General features: G+C 48.7%; 1 protein-coding gene across 1 annotated transcript in view; it reads right to left on the bottom strand.

The window, feature by feature from the left end:
• The window catches only part of KRIT1 (KRIT1 ankyrin repeat containing), a 514,966-nt gene that overhangs the window by 138,166 nt on the left and 352,643 nt on the right, over positions 1-24,157 (bottom strand). The window contains exon 14 of the mRNA XM_085631085.1: positions 10,281-10,368. Coding sequence (XP_085487211.1) covers positions 10,281-10,368 — 88 coding nt within the window. The remainder of the gene's footprint in view (positions 1-10,280; positions 10,369-24,157) is intronic.

Genomic DNA, 24,157 nt, shown 5'->3' with positions numbered 1-24,157 from the left:
ATGCTTCTTTGACAGACTTAGGTCTTGCTTGGAGGAATTGGCATCATCCGAGAAACAACCAAGTCTAATGGGTGGTATGTGCGCTCCCGTTTGAACCAGCACGAGCGACCGCCTCTCCAACACAGAGCACCTCCACTTCCAGGTCCACACTAGCCCCAGGACCACGATACGTGGCACTCTCGTCTACAGGCTGCCGGGAACTCGCCGGTGTAGTTTTGCAGCTTGAAGACTTTCTGGATTCACTATGCTGTGCATTACCCCATCTAGTGGTTGGGTCCGGAAACGTAGTATTTCTTCTCTTGTTTTTTCTTTTTTCGTGGCCCAGGTTGGCGTCGACATCCCACCATTTGGTGTCCTTCGTGATGTCGACGCGCTTCCGGCGGAAGCTCCCACCTTTGGTTGCCATCTTTGGATTCTTTTTTTTTTTTCTTGTCTTGTGTAATTTTTGTTTGTTGATCCCTTTAGTTATGATTGCTTTTTTAATCCTCCTTTGCTCCTGTCTCATCTTTCTGGCAGAGGAGGGTGGGATCGCTAGTGAATCCAGAAAGTCTTCAAGCTGCAAAACTACACCGATAGGTAAGAAACTATATGTTTTGCAGCGTGAATCTTTCTGGATTCACTAAGCTGTGCATAGACTTAGTAGCGGTTTGTCCTTATTGAGGTGGTTGGGTGGAAGATGAGCACTGTTTACTGAAAATGTGTTGCAAGACCTTCTGTCCCACTTGCGCTTCCTTATTCATCTGAAAATCCACACAGTAGTGCTTTGTGAATGTGTGCACTGAAGACCATGTTGCAGCTTGGCAAATGTCTTGAATAGGTGTGTTTGCTAGAAAAGCAATTGTTGCTCCTTTCTTACTAGTAGAGTGAGCTTGAGCTGCTCCATGTAGCTCTTGTCCTGCCTGCTTGTGGCAGAGTTGAATTGCTTGTGCAATCCACCGTGCAATGGTGTTTTTGGTGACTGGCCGTCCCAAAAAACTGCTGGCAAAGGATACAAAGAACTGTTTCGTTTGGCTGCACTCCTTTGTCCTTTCTATGTTGTGCATGACAGCCCTTCTGGCGTCCAGTGTGTGTAGCGCTCTTTCTGTGCTTGTAGTAGGTTTTTGGAAAAACACTCAGTATTTGGATTGTTTGGTTAATGTGGAATCGAGACACCACCTTTGGCATGAAGTGTGGGTCCGTCCTCATTACAATCCGGTCGCTGTGTATTTGTTGGTAGGGCTCTTGGAGTGTTAGCGCTTGCAATTCACTGACTCTTCGTAGTGACGTGATAGCCACTAAGAAGGCTGTCTTTAGTGTGAGCATGTGCAGAGTCGCCTTGTGAATAGGTTCAAAGGGCGCCTTCATCAATTGAGTTAGCCCCACGTTAAGGTTCTATGTTGGTGCTGGCATCCTTTTTGGGGGTGCGATCCTTTTAGCTCCTTCCAGAAATCTTTTCACAACTTGGGAGGTGAAGAAACTCTTCCCTGTTTCTCCCCTAGTGTGAGCTACTATTACAGCTAAGTGCACCCTTAGGGATGTGTAGCTTAGTTTGCTTTGTAGCAGGTGTGTTAAGTATTTTAGTACTGTGGATTCCCTCGTGATCTTCCGTTGTAGTTTCTCCTTGATGCACCATTGGGAGAACCTTTTCCATTTTGCTATGCAGCACTTCCTTGTTGTCGGTCTGCTCGCCTCTCTGAGTACTGCCATAGTAATTGCCGGTAGTTTGAGGTGTGCGAATTCTAGGTCTTCAGGAGCCATGCTGCTAGGCTGAGGCTCTCTGGCTCTGGGTGCAGTACGTTTCCGTTCTGCATTGTTAACAGGTCCCTTCTTCATGGGAACCTGTGTGCTGGTTCTTGTGCCATTTCTAATATCTGTGAGAACCAGGACTGTCTGGCCCACTGAGGTGCTTATCAGTATTAGCGTCATGTTGCTGATCCTGCATTTATTGAGTACCCTGTGCACTTGTAACCGATGGTCTGGTTGTCTGGATGCGAAGTGTCGGCATTTTGCATTCTGGCGTGGTGCAAATAGGTCTATTTGTGGCATTCCCCACCTATGGAATATTTTTTCTAATTCCTGCTGGTTGATCTCCTTTTCGTGGGATGCTGACGTCTGCCTGCTGAGTCGGTATGCTTCCACATTGTTCTTCCCTGGTAGATGTATGGCTAGTAGGTCTATTCTCAGTGGAATGGCCCATGCCCATATTTCCTGTGCTAGCTTCGATAGCGCTACTGAGTGTGTTCCTCCTTGCTTGTTGATGAACAAGAACATGGTTGTGGTGTTGTCTGTTTGGATCAACACCCTTTTCCCGTACAGCTCCTTCTGAAATTGCCTTTAAGGCTAGAAACACTGCCTTCAGTTCTAGGTAGTTGATGTGTTTTACTGCATCTTTCTGTGTCCATAACCCCCTCACCTTGATTTTGTTCATGTACGCTCCCCATACTAGGTGGGAGGCATCTGTTGTGATGGTCACCGTTGGAGTTGGTGGTGTGAATGGCTTCCCCTGTGCTGTTTTCTTTGCTCCACCACACTATTTCCTGCTGCACAGCGTGTGTGACTTCCCAACTACCTGTTGCTTGTGACCATTGCTGTTGGAGCCATTCTTGGAATGGTCTCATGTGGAGTCGTATATTTGGGACTAGGTGTATGCATGATACCATCATTCCCATGAGCTTGTTTACCGTCCTCACTGTCAGAGCTTGCCCCTTGTGGTAGCGATGTGTCTCCTTCAGTAGTGACTGTGTTCTCCTCGTGCTGGGGAACACCTTTTCTTGTAAGGTATTTATCACTGCCCCTAGGAATATCTTCACCTGTTCTGGTTCTATTGAGGATTTTCCCCAATGTATTGAAAACCCTAGTTGCATTAGCTTTTGAGTGACCTGCTGAATGTGTTGTTTGCATTGGCTGTATGAGTTTGCCTTTACCAGTCAGTTGTCGAGGTACGGGTATACGTGTATCCCCTGCCTCTGTAGGTGTGCTGCCACCGCAGCTATGCATTTTGTGAATACCCTTGGTGCGGACTTTAACCCGAATGCCAGGACCGTTAACTAGTAGTGCGTTTCCTTGATCACAAATCTTAGTAGGCGTTTGTGTCTTTTGTTCATGGGGCTGTGTAGGTAAGTGTCCTTTAGGTCTATAGATGCCATGTAATCCCCTTCCTGTATCTGGGGTATCACTTCTTACAGAGATGTCATCTTGAATCCTTGAGTCCTTACGAATTTGTTTAAGAACCGTAGGTCCAGGAAAGGTCTTAACGTTTTGTCTACTTTTGATACGAGGAAGTAGTTGGAGAAGACCCCCTTATTCCTTTCATTGTACGGCACCGTCTCTATTGCCTCCTTCTTTAAGGAGCTCCTGTGCCTCTAGCAGCAAGAGTGATAGTTCTGCTGTAGAGTGTCCCTTGTAGTTTGGTCTCTTGTTTGGAGGTGGCTTTTCTAGTTCTATGCAGTAGCCGTGCTGCATGATGTTTAGTATCCATTTGTTGGTTGTGACCTCCTTCCACTCCTGGAAGAAGTGTGTGATTCTGCCTCCTACAGGTGTTATGTGCTCGGGAACTGTTTGTCTTGTGGTACTAATAGTTTATCTTCTCCCTTGTATTGTCTCCCCCCTAGAGGTGTTGTGTGGGTGGGCATCCTTCTTACAGCGGAGTCACTTGGAGCTGGGTTGCTGTCCTCCTCTTCTTGTCTGACCTCGTCCGTCCGAGCGCCATCGAAAGGATTGGTCCCGTGGCTGGTACTGCCAGCTTTGCTGTTGCTGTGTCTGATTGCCTCCTTGGTAACTCTGTTGGAAGGCTTGATGTGATGTTCCCGGCTGGCTGTTTCCTCTGCCTGCTGGTCTCCTTGAGGGGGTGCTCCTTCTCATCCCCCATAACTGCAGCGTTCCCATGGACCTTGCTGTTTCATTGTCCTTTTTTAGCTGCGTAAGTTTTTCGTCAACCGGAGTGCCGAACAATTGTTCTCCGTTGAAGGGTGTGTTCAGGATGTTATTTTGGACTTCTGGCTTGAAACCTGAGATCCTCAGCCAAGCATGCCTTCTATCCGTAACCCCAATCATCATCTGCCTACTGGATGTCTCCGCTGCATCCAGGGCCGATTTCAGGCATGTGTTTGCCATGTTCCTGCCTTCTTCCATGAGGTGGTGTGCCCACTGTTGGTACTTCTCCGGGAGATGTTTGAGCAGTTGGCCGACTTCCTCCCAATGCTGGTAGGCATGTCTGTTAATTAAGGCATTTGAGTTGGCGATGCGCCATTGAATCGCCGCACTCCTCTCCATCTTCCTCCCTGTGAGGTCCATCCTCCTGCTCTCCTTGTCTGGAGGTAGTCCGCAGTTAGTGGGCACGTTGGCCCTCTTCCTAGCTGTCGATGCTATTATCGAGTCAGCAGGTACTGATCCCTGAATATATGCTGGGTCTTGTGAGGAATGTTTATATTTCTTTTCTGTCCTTGGGGTGACTGACTTACATAGAGCTGGCTCCCCGAAGGCCTCCCTACCCTGGTCCAGCACACTCTTTAGCATGGGTAGGAATTGGGTCATGGTCTGTGTAGGAAGCAGGGTTTCCAAGAGAAAACAAGCTTTGAGCTTCTCCTCCTCTAGCTTCACTCCATAAGTGGCTGCAGCGTACTTTATGACCATATTGTATATGCCAATGTCATCCGGCGGCGAAGGCCTCAACGGATATGATTCTACACCCTCTGCTGGGTCTTCGGCGTCGAGATCCTGCCACTCCAGGTCGTGCGCCTCTGAGGATGTCGAGTCCCGGTAGGTCTGTTGATCCTCTTCGCCTTCTGCCTCGAAGTAATCAAGGCCCTCTTCCTCCTCTTCTTTGGCTGGTTCCGGCGCTTTTGGCGGATCAGGGTCCTCGACACCCTCTTCGAGCTCTGCTTCGGCTGCGGGCTTCGAAGGAATGGTGTGCCGGCTCATCTGGTCGCTGAAATCCTTTCTTCGCTGGAGAATGTTTGCCATTTCGGCCTCGAGCCTTTCCTCTCTTTTTCTCCATCTCGGCAGCCTGTATGGCATCGAGAGCTTCGGCGCTTCGCTTCGTGGTCGTCGGCCTCGAAGTCGCCTTTAACTCTTTTTCCCTCGGCTTCTAGCGGTCCTTTTCAAGACTGGGCTTCAATGACCTAGGTTTTTCCAGAGTTTTCGCCAGCTGGGAGTCCTTTTCGAAGGATCCGCTGGGCTGTTTGTCTTTGGGTGCAGCTGCGGGTGTCGAGAGTTTTGACGGCAGCGCCTCTTTCGAGGACCTTGCCTCACTCTTTCGAGCATCGGTCGGGGTTTTTTGTGTCGAAGACTCGCTTACCTCCTTCGCCGACTTCTTCTCGGTCTCGACGACCGTGCAGTCTTCTGGTCCCTCCGCGATGTTGTCCTCTTCCCCACTGGAGAGGCCCAAGTCTCGGAGCGATGGGGGTGGTCCTTGCCCCTGCATGTTGTAGTTTGCCCTTCGCTGCCTCTCCCGAACTCTGAGGGTCTTGGGTGTGAACGCCGAGCAGGCGTTGCAGTCTTCGCTTCGATGGTCGAGCGGCAGGCAGAGGTTGCAAACTGGGTGTTGGTCCTTCTGCGCGTATTTGTGGTGGCAATTGTTGCAGAATTTGAATGGAGTTTTGTCCATCTCCGCGCTCAGGGAGCCCCCTGTGTGCGCATTCTCCGTTGGACATCGAAGTTTTTGGTGTTTCCTCTCCTCTTTGTCGTCCCGGTTGTCCGGCCTGCAGTCGGGTGTGCTGAAATCGACAATCTTCACTGGTTTTTGTTGATTTTCGTTGATTCCTTCTTCAAAAGTTTCTGGAACTCTTCCGTGACGATCCAGACCCAACGGCGGAAAAAAGAATCTGAAGATGGCGACCAAAGGTGGGAGCTTCCGCCGGAAGCGCGTCAACGTCACGAAGGACACCGAAGAAATACTACGATTCCGGACCCAACCACTAGATGGCGGGATAATGCACAGCATAGTGAATCCAGAAAGATTCACGCTGCAAAACCACCATCGCCGAGCTCGCTGCACCCCACGTCATCACCTTTACGAACTACATTCTACTCGGGGACCTGAATTTCCACCTCGACAACAGCAACGACCCCGACTCCACCACTCTCCTCGACAACCTCGCAAACCTTGGACTGAAGCAGCTCGTCAACACACCCACCTACAGAGCGGGTCACACCCTCGACCCCATCTTTGCGGGAGGAACCAACATCCGCTTCAGCCAAACCACCCAGCCCCTCTGGACGGACCACCACTGCGTCCACTTCACTTTCAACTCCACCACCGCACCCAAACCCGCCCCGCGTCCACCATGACGGAACTGGAGCAAGGTCACAGAGGAACTCCTCAGCACCACCCTCCATCAAAACTCCCCCATCACTACGAACGACACCAATTCCGCAGCCAGGTAATTTCACCACTGGATCTCCTACTGCGCTAACACACTTGCACCCCTCTGCCCCCCTGCCAAACAACGTCCGCTAAAAGCTGCCTGGTTCACCACAGAACTTCAAGAGGCCAGACGCTCCTGCAGACACCTAGAAAAAACCTGGCGAAACCTGAAAACCACGGAACAACCACAGGAGCGCCCTGAAGGAATACCACCAATGCATAAGAGACACCAAACGGACCTTCATAAGAGACAAGGTCCAGACCAACGCGACCAACACCAAGGAACTGTTCAACGTCATACAGCAGTTCGCCAAACCCACCCGCGAAACCACGGACGTCACACCCTCCCAGGAACTCTGCGACTAGCTCAGCTCCTACTTCAATCTAAAGATCAAGGCACTCTACGACAACTTCAACTAACCAACGACGAACACCACCCCCCTACCGACCACCGCCGATAATCCCACCATCACGTCCTGTGACCCCGCCACTGTCGAACTCATCACCGCGACCATGAAGAAAATCCATTCAGGAGCCCCTACAGACCCCTGCCCACCTCACGTATTCCTCAGGGCCACCACCGTCATCGCACCCGAACTAGGAAGAATAATCAACGCCTCCCTCAGATAAGGCATCTGCCCAGATGACTAGAAACGAGCTGAGGTAAAACCCCTCCTCAATAAAACCTACGGCCGACCCTACAGACCTAAAAAACTACCGGCCCATCTCTCTCCTCCCCTTCACGGCCAAAGCCACCGAGAGAATCATAAACACCCAGCTGACCGCCTTCATAGATGAGAACTCCATCCTGGACACCTCCCAATCGGATTCCGCAGCAACCACAGCACCAAAACCGCCCTTCTCGCTGCCACCGACTACATCCGCATGCTACTGGATCAAGGACACACCGCGGCCCTCATCCTTCTAGACCTCTCCGCAGCTTTCGACACCGTCTCACACGCACGCTCACAGCCAGACTACACGATGCGGGAATTCAAGGAGCTGCCCTCAACTGGACCCAATCCTTCCTCTCTGACAGATCCCAGAGGATCCGACTCCCTCCTTTCCTCTCCACACCCACGTAAATCAGCTGCAGAGTACCCCAGGGATCATCACTCCCCCCGCTCTTCAACATCTATATGACCCCCCTCGCCGCCATCGTCAGACAGCATGGGCTCAGCATAGTATCCTACGCCGACGACACTCAGCTCATCCTCTCGCTCACGAACAATCCCGAAGACGCCAGACTATGCTACCAGGAAGGAATGAAGAACGTGGCAGCCTGGATGAAGGACAGCTGCCTGAAGCTTAACTCTGAGAAAACCGAGGTCCTCATCCTCGGACCCTGCACCACCACCTGGGACAACACCTGGTGGCCCTCCGCCCTCGGGAGCCCACCCACCCCTACAGACCACGCTCGGAACCTTGGCATCATCCTGGACTCCTCCCTCTCCATGAACCGCCAGATCAACGCCGTCGCCTCCTCCAGCTTCAACTGCCTCCGCATCCTCCGCAAAACCTTCAATTGGATCCCCAACGACTGCAGAAAGACCGCCACCCAAGCACTCATCACCAGCAGACTGGACTATGCCAACGCCCTCTACGCCGTAATCAACAAAGCTCTTCTGCACAAACTCCAAACCATCCAGAACGCCACAGCCAGACTCGTCCTCTAGACACCCCGCCACGAGCACATGACCCAACCTCCGAGGCCTCCACTGGCTCCCCGTCGAAAAGAGGGTCACCTTCAAACTCCTCACCCACGCCTACAAATCCCTCAACAACCTCGGACCCAAATACCTCAATGAAAGACTATCCTTCCACGTACCCAAGAGGAACCTCCGCCGACCTCGCTCTGGCAGCGGTCCCCCGCATCCGCAGACGCAGAACCGGCGGGAGGGCCTTCTCCTACATCGCAACGAAGGTCTGGAAAGAGCTTCCTGTGAACATCAGACGCTCCCCGACTCTACACATGTTCAGGAAGAACCTCAAGACCTGGCTCTTCGACTTACCCGGAGCCGCCGCCCCCCCACCCCCAGCGCCTTGAGACCCTCACGGGTGAGTAGCACGCTTTATAAACCCCTGATTGATTGATTGATTGATTGTATACTGAAACAAGACCTCAAACTCTATCACCTGTGTGAGCAGGCACATATACTCATTATTGGTATCACCCCACCCTAATTCTACTGCATATGGTGGAATCTACACCTCAACTGCTAGGTAAAATTGGTTGGCAGACACAGATCCACTTCAATGTAATGACCAGTGGAAATTGTGATTTGCCCAAAACTCTTGCCTAACTACAAACGTGGACTGATTTATGTGAAATTCCTACACAGAATATATTATACACCAAATCGTAGGTATAGATTGGGGCTTAGGGAGAATGTCAAGTATTCCAGATGCAGCAACTTAAATGCGGACTTCCTTAACTTAGCATGGGAATGCCGGAAGGGTGGAGGGAGGGTGATAGCCTACTGACTTGGCATACTGAAAATAATAACAGAAACGATTACTGCCACAGTCCCAGCAACGACCATTGTGGTATTTATGGTATATATCAAAGAGATCTCCGCTGGACACTAAGCTTATTGCCATGGCAATACTCATGGCAAAGCTGAGTGGGCATTAATTGACAAATAATTGTCTACTTGATTTAATCTACTGAAGCTAAGTATTAATTGAACTCGAGCCAACTGAGACCCAAATTAGGTCCTCTTCTGGTATACGTAGTGCATCATTGATGAGGAAAGCTTCCAAACCAACTCCAAAATAACCTGACTGCCTTAGATAATATCCTCCTGCGCGACCTGCAGAGTAACTGGGGGAAATAGTAGGAGCAACCTTACAGGACAAGATTGGCTCCTGCAACAATAACAGAGTGGTCCGCTGACATTTTAACTCTTTACAGACTTTAGGTGCACTGAAGGTTCCTGAATATAGGCATGTGTATGCACTAAAGTTGCTATAGCCTAATTTGGGATGGTAGCTGTATGTTGCAGTGCTTTTTCTCCCCACTGTGCTGTGAGTTGTTGGTTCTACTACTCAGTGTTTTTCTGATGAATCCTGATAACATAAATGCCCACTCTTCCACTTATGATACAATGTGGCTGCAACTACTAGTTTTCGGGCAGAAAAGGCATCCCGCAATAATTGATGGCTTAAATACATATGTTTTTCTCCCTCAGCTAGCGGCTTAAGCCTCCCATCTATGACAGCAAAACAGATCTATTGCTCACTTTTATGCCATGGACTACTTCAATTAATTAGGCTCTTTTTATCTACTTCACTCTTCGAGGCTACACAGACCCTCTCTACCATAACACATTCTTTACACCACTACAAATACAAGACAATCACTCTGCTTGCCATTCTCATCTCAATGCACCCTGTATGGCCTTTCTAATTAGTATAGCCTCCTGAATCCATTCCTGGATTCAATTTTTACTTGTAATTACTCATATCCTGCACTTAATATGGGTCCACCTTTTGCCCCCACAAGCTGACGGATTGGCATTGATGCCACACTTCTTGAAAAGTGTTTGCACTCTAAATAGGATGTTGTTGTATTCTCTAAACCTGGTGGCTCAGATATTGTTGATGCCTCTAATTTTCAGCAAGACTACCATGGGATGTGATCCACACAATATAAAATGAAAAAGTCAATTTTAAATCTTCCGTAAGCAAAACCTCTAAAAGAAATATAAATAAGACTGCAGGTTTTTTTCGTGGGCAAGTTTCAGGCTAGTTAAAAACTCAAGAGGCTGGAAGGGCAGTGGTCGTAGAGAGATCCTTATTTCTCACTTGAGGTGTGGATAGTCTGGCAAAAAGTAAACATCCTTAAAACATTAATATTAACACAAACATTTGCACTTTAAGCGAAGTGATATACATTAACTGTCTCAGTGCTTGTAATGGAGTGGTTTTTTTTTACCTTGTATTCATGGAGAATCCGATTTATCCAGTGAGGTGCTTTACTTTTTAATTTGTTGGTCGGTACAATGGATTTCAGATTTTCTTCACTGAAAAACATAACGTTTCAAAGCAATAAGCAATACAGTATTATGTAATCAGCAATGAAAAAAGTGACCCTCAAACAAAGGTGTTGATATCAGTACATTTTAAAATACTGAATACTGTTGTGTAGTGGCGAGTCATCTCAATCGAATAACTAAGAGAAAGCATTGGAAAATCGTTTTACGAGTGAAGAAGAAAGTTTTTACAACCAATTAAAAAATGTACAACAAAAAAGAAGCTGAATAGCTCTAGAATTATACAAACAACCTCTTGCACTCACAAATGCAACACATGATAACAGATACACACTACTAGTTTTAAAAACAAGAAGAAACATAGCTTATAGTTCAATTCTTTATAATCGCGGATGCCCTCTTTTCTTAATTAACTTGAAGATTAATTGTTTCTAATGTGTACATTAGTAGTGAAAGAATTAAGATCACAGTCTACTTAGAAAGTTAGAGAATGATATAGAAATATTATAGAAAGTGATACTAATCTCAATAAAACACAATTCAAAGCAACATAAATCTTAACAAATGAATGCTTGCAGTTTGTCAATAGTGAACCTTCGGTATGGAAGCTACAACTACAGGCCTAGCCTAGTTCTCAGGAACTTCCTTGAGGAGGCACGTGCTTCACTTGCAATGTACTGTACTTATCCTTTACACAGTGTGTTGCTGCCACTGGTGAGGTCCAAAACGCTGTGTAGTCTTTGTCTGGTTTGAGGCGATCAGATCACAGACACCACCGCACAGAACAAGGACCACAGGGACACGCGCTTACTTAGAATGTGGCATTATGCCAGAGACCGGATCACCAAGGGACCTTAAGTAAATACAAAATTAGATAAAAGAAAGACAAAATTGCCTTAAGCCTTGAAAAAGCCCCAGGCTTGCAGTCCACAGGGGGCGAAATACGTGTTGACTATGTTTTTTATACATTAAGAGAGGTAAACTAAAGCTGAATTTGATTGTCACTAGGAATGAATAGCTATTTTGATTCATGAACAGATAAGTAGTATAGCTGCATTTGACCTGTCACTAAGAAGAAACATGACAAGAAATAAAAACAAAAATAAAGACAAAACAATTTGAAAATAACTGGATCTGTGAATTCTGTGAAAATGTTGCATTGAAGATTTTATTGCCTTTTCCCTCAGAAAATTATATTCTCATAAACATGACTGCTTTTTGAAGTTATAACTGAGCAATTACAGACCATGTCCATTGAGGACAATAAAAAAGCCAACTAATCTTCGGAAATTAACACTCTTCATAATCAATTTTCAGATCTCATATATACAGCTGGAAAAGTGTATGTTTATATTGTGACTATATGGAAAGCGTTGTGTGAAGGAGTCAAGTGCCTTTCCCATGACCCTTTTTTAGGCAGGTCGCTCCCCACGCCGCACAGCACCACCTGTGTGCCTGTGCCCTTAGCCCAGCTGCCGCTGCTGACAGAGTTTGAGGCCCTTCTCCACCCGCAGGCTACCACCTGCGCCTCATCCCTGGTGGCCAGTGGTAGGCCAAAGGTTTGCTCTTGTTCGTGTTCTCTGTAATTTGCTTATTTGTATTATTGTCTTATTTTGGTATTCCTCCTTCCCTCTTGTGCCATTACTGTGCCCTTTTGCCCTTTTTGCCTTCTGCACCCCTAGCTGCTCCTCACACCCGTTTCCCGCCGTCCCATTTTCCCGCCGCTGTGTCCTCTGCGACCCCGCCCCCCCGCTCTCCCATTCGGCCGCTCCCACCTCCCAGCTGCTTCTCTCTCCCACCTCCCCTTCTTATGGCTGCCGCTGCGCGATGAGGAGAGCGACCCTTGACCCTTTATTAGGCAGGTCGCTCCCCACGCCAAAGGCGTGTCAAAGGCAAGCCCGTCTTCACCCTTCCACGTCTGGATCGCGCACCGCGCCAGAACCCCTGGCCCCCGCGAACACCACAACACCCGACGCCGCTACGACGCCAACACCCTCCACGCACTCAACACCGGAGGAGCAAACGCCTGCTTCCTGTCCGCCCCGAAGCGCACCAAAGGACCCTTCTCATGTCGGAACTGCAGCTTCACCAGCCTCCGAGTCTCTAACCCACCCACCAGGACAGGACGGAACCACCTCAGATGCATACTACTGAACACCAGCTCCGCACGTAAACACGCCGTCAAACTCTGGGCCCTGCTCGACACATCTTTCCCGGACGTAGCGTTCCTGACAGAGACCTGGACGAACGTCTCCTCGGCACCCGACATAGCCATAGCCATCCCGGGCGGCTACAAGATCACCCGCAGAGAACGCACCAACGGAGTAGGAGGTGGACTCGCCATCATCCACAAGACCACCCTCAAGGTCTCGACCAAATCAGACGACACCCTCAGCACCGCCGAATACCTGCACTTCCAGATCCACACTGATCCTAACACCACCCTCAGAGGCATGCTGATCTACAGACCCGCCGGACCCCGGCCCCAGTTCAGTGACTCCATCGCCAACTTCGTCAGCACGCACGCCCTCGCCTCCACGGACTACATCCTCCTCGGAGACATGAACCTCCACCTCGAGAACAACAACAACACCAACTCCACCACCCTGCTCGCCAACCTCGGACTCAGACAGCTCGCCACTGCGCCCACCCACTACGCCGGCCACACGCTTGACCCCATCTTCTCCCCAAGCCCCCACGTCTCCTTCAGCCACATCACCGAACTCCACTGGACTGACCATCGCTGAATCCACTTCACCTTCCAGAAACCCACCACGCACCACCGCACCCAACAGGTCCTCCGCCGCAGCTGGTGCAAAATCACCGAAGACCAGCTAAACACCGCCCTCGCCCGATGCCGAGCCTACTGACCCCGACACCGCCGCCAGCAACCTCAGGCGTTGGATCGACGACTGTGCCAACACTCTCTCCCCGCTCAAAAAACCCTTCAACAGACACACCTCCAAGAATGCCAGCTGGTTCTCCGCAGAACTCCAGACCTCCAAACAAACCTGCCGAAAACTAGAGAAGAAATGGCACCGCGAACAGACACCGGAGAACCAAGAAGCCCACAAGAACGCCATGCGCCAACACCATCACCTGATCAGAGCAGCCAAAAGGACCTCCTTCAAGGACCGCCTAGACAACAATGCACACAACAGCAAAGAGCTCTTCAACATCATGAAGGAACTCTCCAACCCCAGCTCCAACACCAACGACATCCCACCATCGCAAGACCTGTGCAACTCCCTTGCCACCTTCTTCCACCGCAAGATCGCCAACATCCACGACAGCTTCGACAACCTGACCACCCCAACAACAAACAACACCTCAGACCCCACGGCCACCATCCACAGCAACCGCCTGCTCACCTGGACCCACATCAACGATGACAACACCATGAAGATCATGAATACCATCCACTCTGGCTCCCTGTCAGACCCATGCCCACACCACATCTTCAACAAAGCCAGCGCCACCATTGCACCCCATCTCCGCAAGGCCATCAACATCTCATTCGAGACCGCTACTTTTCCGGAGAGCTGGAAGCACGCCGAGATCAACGCCCTGCTCAAGAAACCCAAGGCGGACCCGAGAGACCTCAAGAACTTCCGGCCATCTCTCTGCTCCTGTTCCCAGGAAAGGTCTTCGAGAAAGCCATCAACAAACAGCTGACCCGCTACCTCGAGGAGCACAACATCCTGGACCCGTCCCAGTCCGGATTCCGCAGCAGCCACAGCACCGAAACTGCCCTCCTCGCCGCCACCAACGACATCAGGGCCCTGCTGGACAAAGGTGAAACCGGGGCCCTCATCCTCCTGGACCTATCAGCCGCCTTCAACACTGTCTGCCACCGCACCCTACGCAATCGCCTGCACGGCGCAGGGATCCGAGACAAGGCCACGCCCCCGAGGGATGATTAAATTAAAGACAGTATTGTGAAAGTGCTTTTTTAAAACAAAGCGCAAAAGTGCTTTTATTTAAAAAAATAATTTTAAGCGGGTTGCAGGAGTGGCTTGCGAAGAGAGTGGGAGGTGAAGCAACATGGCGGGTTGGGAGTTAAGCAACACGGCAGGCGAGTAGAGAAGCAACACAACAGGCGGGGCGGGAAAGTAAACGAGCTAATGGAAGAAACATACGAACGAAAGAGAGCATTGTGGAGCAGCTAGTGGCAGAAGCATACGGGTGGAGGGGGAGAACATGGGGAAACAGCTTGAAAATACATGCATGCTCATGAAGTGCTTAAACAAAAAGAAAGTCGTTCCCTAAACGCGAGCAGACAACACATAGAAGCCAGCCAATCAAAGCAACGGTAAAGAGGCTATGCTCCATAGGAGGGAGGTACACAGGTTGAAGAGGCTGAAATGAAGACAGCCATCCAATAGAAAGCAAGCAAATAAGAGGGACAGTAAAGGAAACCAATTTTAAGCAATGAGTGGGGTGTAAGCCACTGTATGTTACTGATAAGCCCACAATATGTCTTTCACAACGAGACAGCTTGCGCCATCTGGTAGGTTTGATCTAATAACTTGCTTCAAGGAGAGCTATTGTCTTCAGTAGGGTGGTCGTTGTTCACGGTTGCATTTCCCACAAATCCATAATTGGGTCCTTAAGAAGTGTGTCATACCTGTCTTTCTCTCTGTATGTACTTTGTGACACACACACACACACACCTAACCCCCCCCCCCCCCGACAAGATTTAGGCAGCTGTTTAGTATGCTCAAAATCTTAATTTACAGGTGGTGCAGCAAGCAAAATAGCCATGAAGCAAATAAGTTGTGAAATCCTTACTTATTCTGTACATTCAGTAGGGCCAGTACAAAAAGGCGTAAAAGGGGCCTTAACAAGGTCTTGGGTGATTCAGAAGAAAGAAGCAACACCCTCATATATGAGATAACAACTGAATATTTTTGGTATATTACATATACATCATTTGTAGCAAACACTCCACATACTTGGGTTTGGCTTAGTTATTTTGTGGTCTACTGAACGTAATGTTGTGTTGACGATCCTTGAAGCAGGATGGAAAGTCTTTTTTTTGTGCTTTCCTGAAATAAATGAGGGCTGGTAAAACTTTGTTGGAAGGGGGGCAGGTTTCTGTGCTCGAACTGAGAGGCATTGCCTCCATTGCTTATTGTGTATGGGCAACTCGCAATGTTCTAGCAGGTGCACTTGACCCAGAAGTGCAAGGGGCACACGGCATCCAAGTAAGAACTCACTTTTAATAGCCTACAGGTGTGCATTAGGGCCGATGGTTCTCTTGCTAAGGTAATGTGGGGGAGCAGTTGTTTGTGTAGATGTTTAACTAAGTGTAGGTGACTGTTCGGCACCTAGTGAACAATTTACAGTTGTGTGGGGTTCAGCTCTATGGAGGCACTTATGTGTAATTGCTCTGAGTGTCTTCTATAGGCTCGTAAAGCGCAGGACTGTCACATTTGGTGTTTTGTAAGTGATGGCCAGGAAGGTTTTCTGGCATGGCTTTTAGAGTGCTGCAATAGACATTGCTATCCCTTTATTGTTGCTAGCAAATTCTACAGATTGCCTTTTAACCCTCTTTTAATAACTAATCCGACTAAGCATATCTTAACTTTTGGCTAGGTTTTGTGTTTTGCACATTCATTAGGGCCAGTGCAATAGGGCCTGTTATCAATCACTGTTTACAAACATGCTGCATACTCGGATTTTGATTGACCAAAGATTGTCACTTTAAGCAATGTCGATGAGGCCATCTTGCCTGTGGCGTCACGCCCAGTACTGCTGAAATGGTGTTAATGGCAGGCCGGGTGATGGTCGTAGTTTAGTGTTTTTTAGGATGCAGTACACAGAAAAAACATCAACAAAAAAAGAAGAGTAGAACCGGGAACTAAAACTGGACAACTGAAAATGCAGGAGATCGAATTGAAGACATAGTGCTCAAGAGGCATCTTTATGACCTCTGAAAAACGATTAAGACCTACATTTTTACAAAGCCACAAAATCAGAACGTATGTCCAGCCACCGCTGGGTGCTTGAACCCCCAACGGGCCTGTGACTCAAGCCCCTTCGGCTGCACCGTGCCAAGAAGCCAGACTGCATTACTGCTCCAGGGTGCAAGAAGGGTTTAACGGTAAAGCTGATGGCTTCTGTCGCGAGGACAAGGGGGATGGGCTAAGCAGGCCCAGGAGGGATACAAAAGCAGGTCTTTTTAACAATCAAGGTAGACCTGAAGGCTGCTGTGGCGAGGAGAGGGGGCGGGGCAAGAGGACTGTGGACAGTATATGTATATAGCTGACAAGTTTCCCAGGTCCATGTATGATGTGCTGCACCAGTCCAGGTTTTTTCTTTGAATTCCAGGACTTCTAGTCCTGTTTTGTTTTAAAATAAACAAGACTACAATTCCCAGAATTCAAAGAAAAAAATCTGGATTGGAATAGCACATCACTCATGGATCTGTTAAACTTGGCAAGGGGGCTGTGTGCAATGAACAGAGAGGGGAGACCACCACGCTTTGCAAAGCCCAGCAGCCCATCCTGACCACCATGGACTGGACTCTCAACAGGGAGTCCGTGTGTATTAGGAGAATAAAGGTACCTGTATGGCAACTCAGTTACTCCAAGTCTGCAGTCTCAATCAATCAGTCAATCATAGCATTTGTAAAGCGCACTACTCACCCGTGAGGGTCTCAAGGCGCTGGGGATAGGAGGTGCTGCTACTGCTCAGAAAGCCAGGTCTTGAGGAGTCTTCTGAAGGACAGCAGGTCTTGGGTCTGCCGTAGGTGGATGGGGAGGGTGTTCCAGGTCTTTGCGGCAAGGTGGGAGAACGATCTGCCGCCGGTGGTCGCTCTTCGGATGCGGGGGAGGGTGGTGCTGGGGTCGTTGTGGATCTGAAGTGCAGATGTTCGGCGGTGCTGAGGGTGTCGTCGGTGTTGGTCGAGACTCTGAGGGTGTTCCTGTGGACGATGGCGATTCCTCCTCCTACTCCGTTGGTGCGGTCCCTGTGGGTGATCTTGTAGCCTTCCGGGATGGCTACGGCGATGTCGGGTGCAGAGGAGGGGTTCAGCCAGGTCTCCGTCAGGAAGGCGCCATCTGGGGTGGTTGAGTCGAGAAGGTCCCAGAGTTCAACGGCGTGTTTGCGGGCGGAGTGGGTGTTGAGAAGAATGCATCTGAGGTAGTTGGGTTCTTTCCTGCTCGGTGGGTAGGCGGGCTGGATGCTGGTGAAGCTGTAGTTCCGGCAGGAGAAGGGTCCTTGGGTGCACTTCGGGGCGGCCAGGAAGCAAGTGTGTGATCGCCCGGCATTGAGTGCGTGGAGGGTGCTGGCATCGTAGTGGAGACGGGCGTCGTGGCATTCGCGGGGTCCAGGGGTACTGGCGCTGGGCACGGTCCAGGCGCGGACGGGCTTGCCTTAGGCGCACCTTCAGCCGGTGAAGCCGCTGCGCGGGCTCCATATGAGGGGAGGGAGGAGCAGCTGGGAGGCGGGAGCGGGGTGGCGAATGGGAGAGTAGGGGGGCGGGGCCGCAGGGATGCAGCGGCGGGAAAAAATGGGTGAGAGACGGCGGGGGAAGCAGAGGGAAAACCGGGCACAGATAGGAATGCAGAAGGAAAAATTAGGCAAGCAAAGTCTAGCAAAAGCAATGCAGCAGCGTGGGGGGCGAACTGCCTGCGAGCATGGTCAGAGGTCGATCCTTTCACCGCTGCACGGCGCCATATGAGGGGAGGTGGGAAGGAGGAGCTGCTGTGAGGCGGGAGCGGGGTGGTGAATGGGAGAGCACTCCGTTCCCAAAGTGGAGGTACATTAAACTGTTCATAAAAGCGGTGAATGTAAAAACATGCTGCATACCAGGGTCGGATTGGCAGGGCGGGGTGGCGAATGGGAGAGCACTCCGTTCCCAAAGTGGAGGTACATGAAATTGTTCATAAAAGCTGTGAATGTAAAAACATGCTGCATACCAGGGTCGGATTGGCAGTGCGGGCAATCTGCGATTGCCCGAGGGGCCTGTGATAAAGGCCAGCAGGTGGGCAGTTTGTTTTGGCCGTAAATAATCTCACATTTTCCTCGACCGGCTTGGCCACTGGCGCTCAACCCGAAAGGCTTCCATAGCCTTAGAGCAGAGGTCAGTAAGACCAAGTACAAAGCCTAGCTGGCTCACTGTCATGTGCAGTAGGACAATGGCCAAGGTGAGGAGGCACAGCAGGTGGTGGATCTCCTCTCATCTTGACTGTCTGAGTGCGACAGCGAGGCCTCTGGGAGCATCACCGCCAGCACTAACGTTACAAGGGGCAGGGGCTGTGCAGTGAGACGGATTACGAGTAGTGGCCTTTTAAAAGGATGATATTAAGAAATGTTTCATGAAACGTCACTAACCATAAATATGGGCCACTTTTCTTTGCGTGCCCGGGCCCAATTTGAATCCCAATCTGACCCTGCTGCATACTCATACACAGACAATGACCTACTAATCGGGGTCAAAGGTTGTGTGATGTCATTTCCTGTGAAGTCAACGAGGCCACCTTGCGTGTGACGTCATGCCCGGTACTGCTGAAAGGGTGTCAATAGAAGGCAGGGTGGTGATCGCAGTATTGCGTAAACACTAATTACAAATGGAGGTTGGAAATGCAGAGGATCGATTTGAAGAACCAGTGCTCAAGAGCCTTTAAATCCATAAGCTACAGAAAGAGATGTAGTAATAAGGGCCTGCAGTCTGCAAGCCAATTTGCAGAATTCTGTTAATGAAATGTTTACATTTAAACCTGGCCAAATCATTAACTTTAAAGGGAGGGTGTTACTTAATTAAATCTCCCAATTCGGCTCGCGGCAAGCAAGTATTATTACACCAGTGAAGCAAACAGAAGGACTGACTGTTTTACAATCTGTATCACAAGTAGAGCAAAATTATTAGTATCAAAATAAATAATGTAACCAAAATGCGTCCTGAAGGAAAATGTTCCAGTTTGCAGCTTAAAGCTGGCCGTGTTTACTAAAAGTTTTGTGGTAAGAAACAAATGAACACAAAATACACAACGGGTAATCAAAAAGGAAAACAATCAGATAGGAGGTAATGAAAATTGAGAAATTGCATGTGTCGTCAAGCAGCTAAGCAAGGAAAATGTGAAAGTTTAAACAATTCTCCTTTGATGTACAATTTTCAAACACAAAATCAAATAGTAACAAGATTCTAAAAAACAAAAGCACTATGAAACGGCCAGAAAGCAGGAAATATTTACTTAACCTGTAATCATCTGTTTGTGGCATGTAGCTTGGATGTGTACAACTTGTTTTTCTTCAAAGAAGTCTTTCGAGTCACTAGGTATAGTGGCTTCTCCTTGACTGGTAATACGCATGGGCATCAACTCCATTGTTAGATTGTTTTTACACACATGGGTGAGGATAAAGCATGGAAAGTGCAGGCAGGTGACCATGCAAGTAAATGTAGTAAAGAAAGCAAAAAAAAGCAAAAGGCATCTACAACAATTGAAGGCTTCCGAGGAGGAGGCTGGGTGGTCGCATGTGAATCTACAGCACATGCCACAAACAGATGCTTACAGGATAAGTAGCGTTTTCCGTTTGTGTCATGTGTAGCTGTAGATACACATGCTCTGCATAGAATGTAAAGCAGGTCTCCCGTAAGCGGTGGCTAGCAAGAAGATGTTGCAGAACACTGAAAAAACATACATAGTACAGTGTGGCCCACTTGAGATTGTTGGCATGCTAGTACATCCACACAGTAGTGTTTGGTGAACGTGTGCCTGGTGTGGACCAGGTAGCTACCTTACAGATATCGCCTATTCCTTCTTACATATAGAATGTGGCCTATGTGGAGCAGGTAGCTGTCTGTTGGCCTTGGCGTAGCAGGTTTGAATACACTTGACTAGGTAGCAAGATATCCCTGCTTTGGAAATGGCAGTGCCTTTGTGTGGTTTTATTGTAGGCAACAATTATTAGGTTTTATGAAATGCTTTTGTCCTGTCAATATAGTACATGAGGACATGGATGCCAATTCATCAAAATGCTAGGGGTAGCGGAAGTGACATCATATACCCTTTAACCTTAATGATGTCACAGGAAGGAACATCATATGATCTTTGACCTTGAATCTTCCTATGTAGTGATGTGACATGGCCTTAATCCGAATGACATCACAATAATTAACATTGGTAAAGTTCCCGAATAATTGCATGATGAATATAGCACAAAAATGTCTAATTTTGGATACCATCTATGTGAAAGTGAAGATATAATATGTCAAGGGAACAGTTACCTGACATAGTAAGCCATATGCCAAAAACGTCAACGTCTCTCCCCTGAACACCGACCTCTCCTCCCTCCACCTCTCACTTGATGCGCACAATACCTACCTCCCTCCCATAACTAATCGAAGATGCATCTCAGATGAGGCTCTCCAACCCACTGCCGACAGACCCCTCCCCCCCCACCTCCCCTAAACACTATTCCCAACAAATAACTAGGGAAACGGACCCTCGGTCAAGGACTCAGAACCCACTCCCTTTACCAGTACGAAATAGGCGGCTGCCTGAATCACAACATGCTTTCCCCCACCTCTTGTCCATGGCTACCCACAGGGACAACATTGACAACACTAACACCAAAAGCCAATATCCCAACAACAAACTCTCCCCTTCCTGGGACTACCTCTTTCAGAACAGCCCAAACCCAGACTCCCCCCACCCCCTTCTCTTCAGAGACGACTCAGAGACTTGCTCTGATAGAAAGCCAGCTAGAAATGGTAAAACTGGGCCTCAACAAAATCCTAGAGAAACTCACCGCACCCTTGGCATCTATCCAACCCCCACACTTACCAACACTAAACACTCAATTCCTCCTAAGGGTCAATGCCACAGCTGGAACACGACCGCCCTCTTGAATCAGCCACAGAGACCCAAAAGAACAAGAGCAGCAATGTCCATGGAAGAGGCGATTGATCTTGCCGTCTCTTATGACACAGTCTCTATTGTCACCCCAAGCTCCAAGATCCAGGTTATCACTGGATTTGGAAGAGACCGCTCCCCTCCTAGAACACCAAGATCCCCGGCCTTCCTCACCAATATCCCCAGGGCCCCGCTAGAAAAGAAACTCAATAACAATGGGACAATCAACTGCATGCTTATAAATTGCATATCGGCCACCAAACATGCCACAGAAATGGCAGACATCATCCTTACCCATGACATAGACATTGCGTTCATCACGGAAACATGGCTGAATGAGTTCTCTTCCCCAACCATCGACATGCTTGTGCCCCTGGGCTTCTCAATCATCAACAAAGACAGAAAAAAACAGCGAGGAGGGGCCATCCCTATCATACACAAGAGCAATATCTCCGTAACGGAAACTGACTCCCTCAAATACAACAAGTTTGAATACATAGCAGCCACCATTAAGATGAGGGATAACAAATCACTATACTGCCATCTACTCTACCACCCGCCAGGCAACACCATCTCATTCGGAGAACACCTTACCAACTTGATAACTCACTGCTCACTCCGAGACTCCAACAACAGTTTACTAGGTGACCTCAATCTACACTGGAATGAGGAAAACAACCCGTTGATCCAAACCCTGACCGAACTTCTACACAACAACAACCTTACCAAACACTGCACAGAGCAAACTCATAACAGAGGCTCAATCCTAGATGCCATCATTGCTCAAGTAGATGCAGTCACCATCAACCACACCTTGCCTGTAGACTGGTCAGACCACCATATCATTCTTTTCCACATCAACCAAACGATCCTTCGCCTGCCTAATACTCAGGAACCCCCCCCCCCACTGGACGGGGAATCTAAGAAAGACTCCCCTTGCAGACCTGGAAGAAAGGTTAACTTCACTCCTTCCCACCCCCACAGATGACCTGTCCACAACAGAACTCACCTCACACTACTACACAACAATGACCACCATTCTGGACCAAATAGCTCCACTAAAACAAAAAAGAGCCAGGAACATTCCATCTAGATCTTGGTTCAACACTGACCTAAACTCCGAAAGAAGACAACTAAGAGCTGCAGAAAGACTCTGGCAAAACAACCCGTCCACAATCCTCCTTGATCGACTCAAATCAGAACGCAGGAAATATAAAAAAACACATCAAAAAAGATAAAAACGTCCTTCTTCTATGATGGCCTAGACAATGCTAAAATCAGGCCTAAGGAACTCTTCAATCTCATCAGGCAACAAACTTCCAAGCCCCCTGCATCCTCAATGCAGCCCTCCAAAGACCTTTGCAATAACTTTGCCAATTTCTTTAATGATAAAATCGCCAACATTGAACTCTCCCTGGACGGTCACAGCAGTCCCCCCAACAGAAGATCGCTCCCAGGGACAGATGATACCACACTCAAGCACCCCCCAGACAGCTGGAAATCCTTCAACCCCATCTCCGAAGCAGAGATCATCAAAATAATCTCCAGCTCCAAACAGTCATCACACTTTTTGGGCCCCATTTCTGCCCAACTGGCCAAAAAGCTCAAACTCATCCTACCCCTCACTCTGGACCAAGATTATTAATAGCTTCCTGAGAACCGGTGTCATGCCTGATTGTCTCAAAATCGGCCAAGTCACTCCATTACTAAAAAAAACGGGTTCTGACACAAATGATTTGAATAACTTCAGACCCGTCTCCAATCTCCCATTCCTAGCTAAAATCCTGGAAAGATGTGTTCTCCTTCAACTCACCCAACACTTGGACAACACCAATCTCCTATACCCCCATCAATCGGGTTTCAGAAAAGGGTGCAGCACAGAGACAGCGATCCTGAATGTGATAAGACGATGTCCACAAATCACTCGATACGGACCGTTGCTGTCTACTCATACTCCTGGACCTATCGGCAGCCTTCGACACAGTTGACCACAAACTACTCACCAAGGTACACCAAGAAAGAGTCTGAGCCGAAGAGGTGGTCTTACAGTGGTTCACCTCCTTCCTGCAGAACCGCTCCCAATGAATACAAATCAAAAACCTCACGTCTGACTTACTCCCCATCAGCAGGGGGGGTCCTCCAAGGATCAGTTCTCTTCCCACAACTCTTCAGCATCTACATGGAACCCCTCACCAGCTTACTCAAAAAAGCCAACATCCCCTCCCACCTCTATGCGGACGATACACAGATATATCTAGAAACCTCCTCCATTGATGACATTCAAAGACTAAACGACACTCTAAAAGAAGTCCAACACTGGCTATCCCTCAATCACCTGAAACTCAACCAAGATAAAACAAAAATCCTTCTCATCTCCAACAAAGAGCAGGACCCCCAAATTACAGAATGGCTAGAAGCTATTGATGCTCTCAACTGTAATCTCACCCTGGCCGATTCTGAAAAATCTCTAGGAATTACTCTGAACCCAAAATTAGACATGGCCAAACATATCAAAAACACCGCAAAGAGTGTCTTCTTAAATCTAAAACTACTCAATAAAATAAAACCCTTCATCGCACCCAACGACCTCAAACTAGCTACTCAATTCCTAGTGCTATCCAGACTAGACTACGGGAACGCAACACTCACAGGAACAGCAAAATCTCACCTAGCTCCCCTCAGATCAACTCTTAATGCAGGAGCCAGAATGGTCACCGGATTAAAGAAATATGATTACATTTTTCGCCCACTCACAGAGAGCTAAAATGGCTCCCGATCGGAATGCGCGCCAACTTCAGAACTGCCTCACGCACAAAGCCATGCACACTGGGAAACCTGCATACCTGGCCTCCAAACTCAAGAAGGCGGGCAAGACAAGGAACCTTAGGAGTACGAACACTCTTCTCCTCATTCCTCCGAAAACACACAAACAAAAAACCCTATCTCGATCCTTCTCA

This window comes from Triturus cristatus, chromosome 10 (genome assembly GCF_964204655.1).
Source record: "Triturus cristatus chromosome 10, aTriCri1.1, whole genome shotgun sequence".
In the NCBI taxonomy this organism is placed as follows: domain Eukaryota; kingdom Metazoa; phylum Chordata; class Amphibia; order Caudata; family Salamandridae; genus Triturus; species Triturus cristatus.
This window is presented reverse-complemented; position numbering and strand designations above follow the sequence as displayed.